Source organism: Daktulosphaira vitifoliae, unplaced genomic scaffold, assembly GCF_025091365.1.
Source record: "Daktulosphaira vitifoliae isolate Bord-2020 unplaced genomic scaffold, ASM2509136v1 Scaffold_2, whole genome shotgun sequence".
Taxonomy (NCBI): Eukaryota; Metazoa; Arthropoda; class Insecta; order Hemiptera; family Phylloxeridae; genus Daktulosphaira; species Daktulosphaira vitifoliae.
The window spans coordinates 47243561-47245435 of NW_026099573.1; the positions used below are offsets into that span (position 1 = coordinate 47243561).

A 1875-nucleotide genomic window follows, 5' to 3' on the forward strand; every position below is an offset into this window, starting at 1 on the left:
AAAATTTCGGACTTTATCTTATGTTCACGGGGAAAATGGTTACCGAATGCTATTTGTGCTATATTTGTGTGAACATTTTCGATTTTATATTTTTTATTTTATTTTAAAATACCTTAAAAAAGATATTTATTCTCATTAGATTTTTATCTCATTTAGATTCAATAACTTCAATGAATATCACAGACCCCAACATTATAGTTTCCCCTCGTTTCATGAAATTTCTTTTTCATATTAAAAGTATTATCTAGTTAAAGATTACCCTTAAAAATTGAAAAAATTTCCAATTTATCAATTAAAAAGTTACTTAGCCCTTATTTTCCATATAGACAATTATAATCATTCAGTTCCAATGCATTTATCGTTAAAATAAGTTTGAATTTATTAATTTTTCAACTTTATTTTTGTTTTCTTTAAATATTCTATAATAATGCAAATTTTTTTTTTGTTAAAATGTTGCTATATAAATCATTTCTAAAAAAAATTATTTTTAATTTCATTTAAATTTCACTATGGATTTTTACAATTATAATCAAATTTTATAATACATTCAATTTAGTAAATTTTTTTAACAACTTTTTGAAAATATTTATTTTGACATTAAGCTAGTATAACTTTTTAAAAAATATTTTTAAAAAGGGAATTTATTTTGTTTTTTAAATTTGGGCGTTTTCTGAAATCATGAAAAAAATGTACCACAAACCCTCACCAAAAAAATTTAATTTGAAACTTTCTTTATACACATTATTTTTTAATTTTTATTTTACACTGTTATTACTTTTAAAAAAATGTACAACTAGGTAATAAAAGTGGAGGCCACAGTGATAAGGTCATCAATTTACATAAGTGTTATATTAATTTAACTTACATTTACAATTTCCTTGGGTAAATTAGAAGATGTTCGAGTTGATTCTCAGTACACATATGAATTCATTCCTAAACTTTAGGCTATTGAAACGATAAAAATTTATAATTTTTCATACTTCAGCCTATTAGCATTACCCAGGAGACACCACGAGGAGGTTGGCTGTTAAGTCTCCCAAAAATTTTTTTAGCTTCGATGAGAAGCAGAGAAGTTATTTTACTCTTATTTTGTCTTGAGATAAAAATATTTAAGTTGAATTAATATAAAATAAAATACATCGAAGCTAAAATGTAGTCAATTATTGTCAACATAATTACTAATATGAAGGTAAAAATTTAAAACGTTTTATGAAAACAAAATTTATATCCATCCATCAAAATTAAAGATTTAGATTTTTCACTTAAAATATACTATATTAATAAAAAACGATTTTTTTTAGGGAGACGACGATTTGCTGTTCATTAAAAATAACATTTTTATAATAAATAGTTTTACTTAATTATTAGTCTTGTCACACAAAATGCAATAGAAATCAAAATGTTTGTAATCATTTAATCTATACTCATCAGCTATACAATCAGTTACCACACGACGACAACATGTAGTGCATGACACCCATTCAATTCTGCTGTGATGTTCTATATACTTTTGGCAATATAAACATATGTTTGCCATGTCACCTGAATTTTCTAGCAGTAAACTTTTTAATTCGTTTCTATAATTATTAGGGTTGAACTTCTTGTCGAAATGTGACTTATTTATTATTGTGATAGCGTAGTATATTACATAAACTCCACAGTTATAAGCATCAACTTGTTTTGGTATGTTTTTGGCTTTACATTGAACCAATGATACTTGAGGAATTGGTTTTTTAACATAAGTACAATGTGTTTTTAACCCTCTATATAACTTTTGAAACTTTTGCATTGCATTGATTGTATTTTGGATCTTTAGTAGGATTCATTGGGTCTATTATGCAACACTCTTTAAGTTCGAAATTAATTACTGCAATA

General features: G+C 24.6%; 1 protein-coding gene across 1 annotated transcript in view; it reads right to left on the bottom strand.

The window, feature by feature from the left end:
- Positions 1–1357: 1357 nt before the first annotated feature.
- The window catches only part of LOC126898345 (uncharacterized protein K02A2.6-like), a 4458-nt gene continuing 3940 nt past the window's right edge, over positions 1358–1875 (bottom strand). Inside the window, exon 7 of the mRNA XM_050672286.1 lies at positions 1358–1810. Within this exon, the coding sequence (XP_050528243.1) occupies positions 1358–1810 (453 nt within the window). The remainder of the gene's footprint in view (positions 1811–1875) is intronic.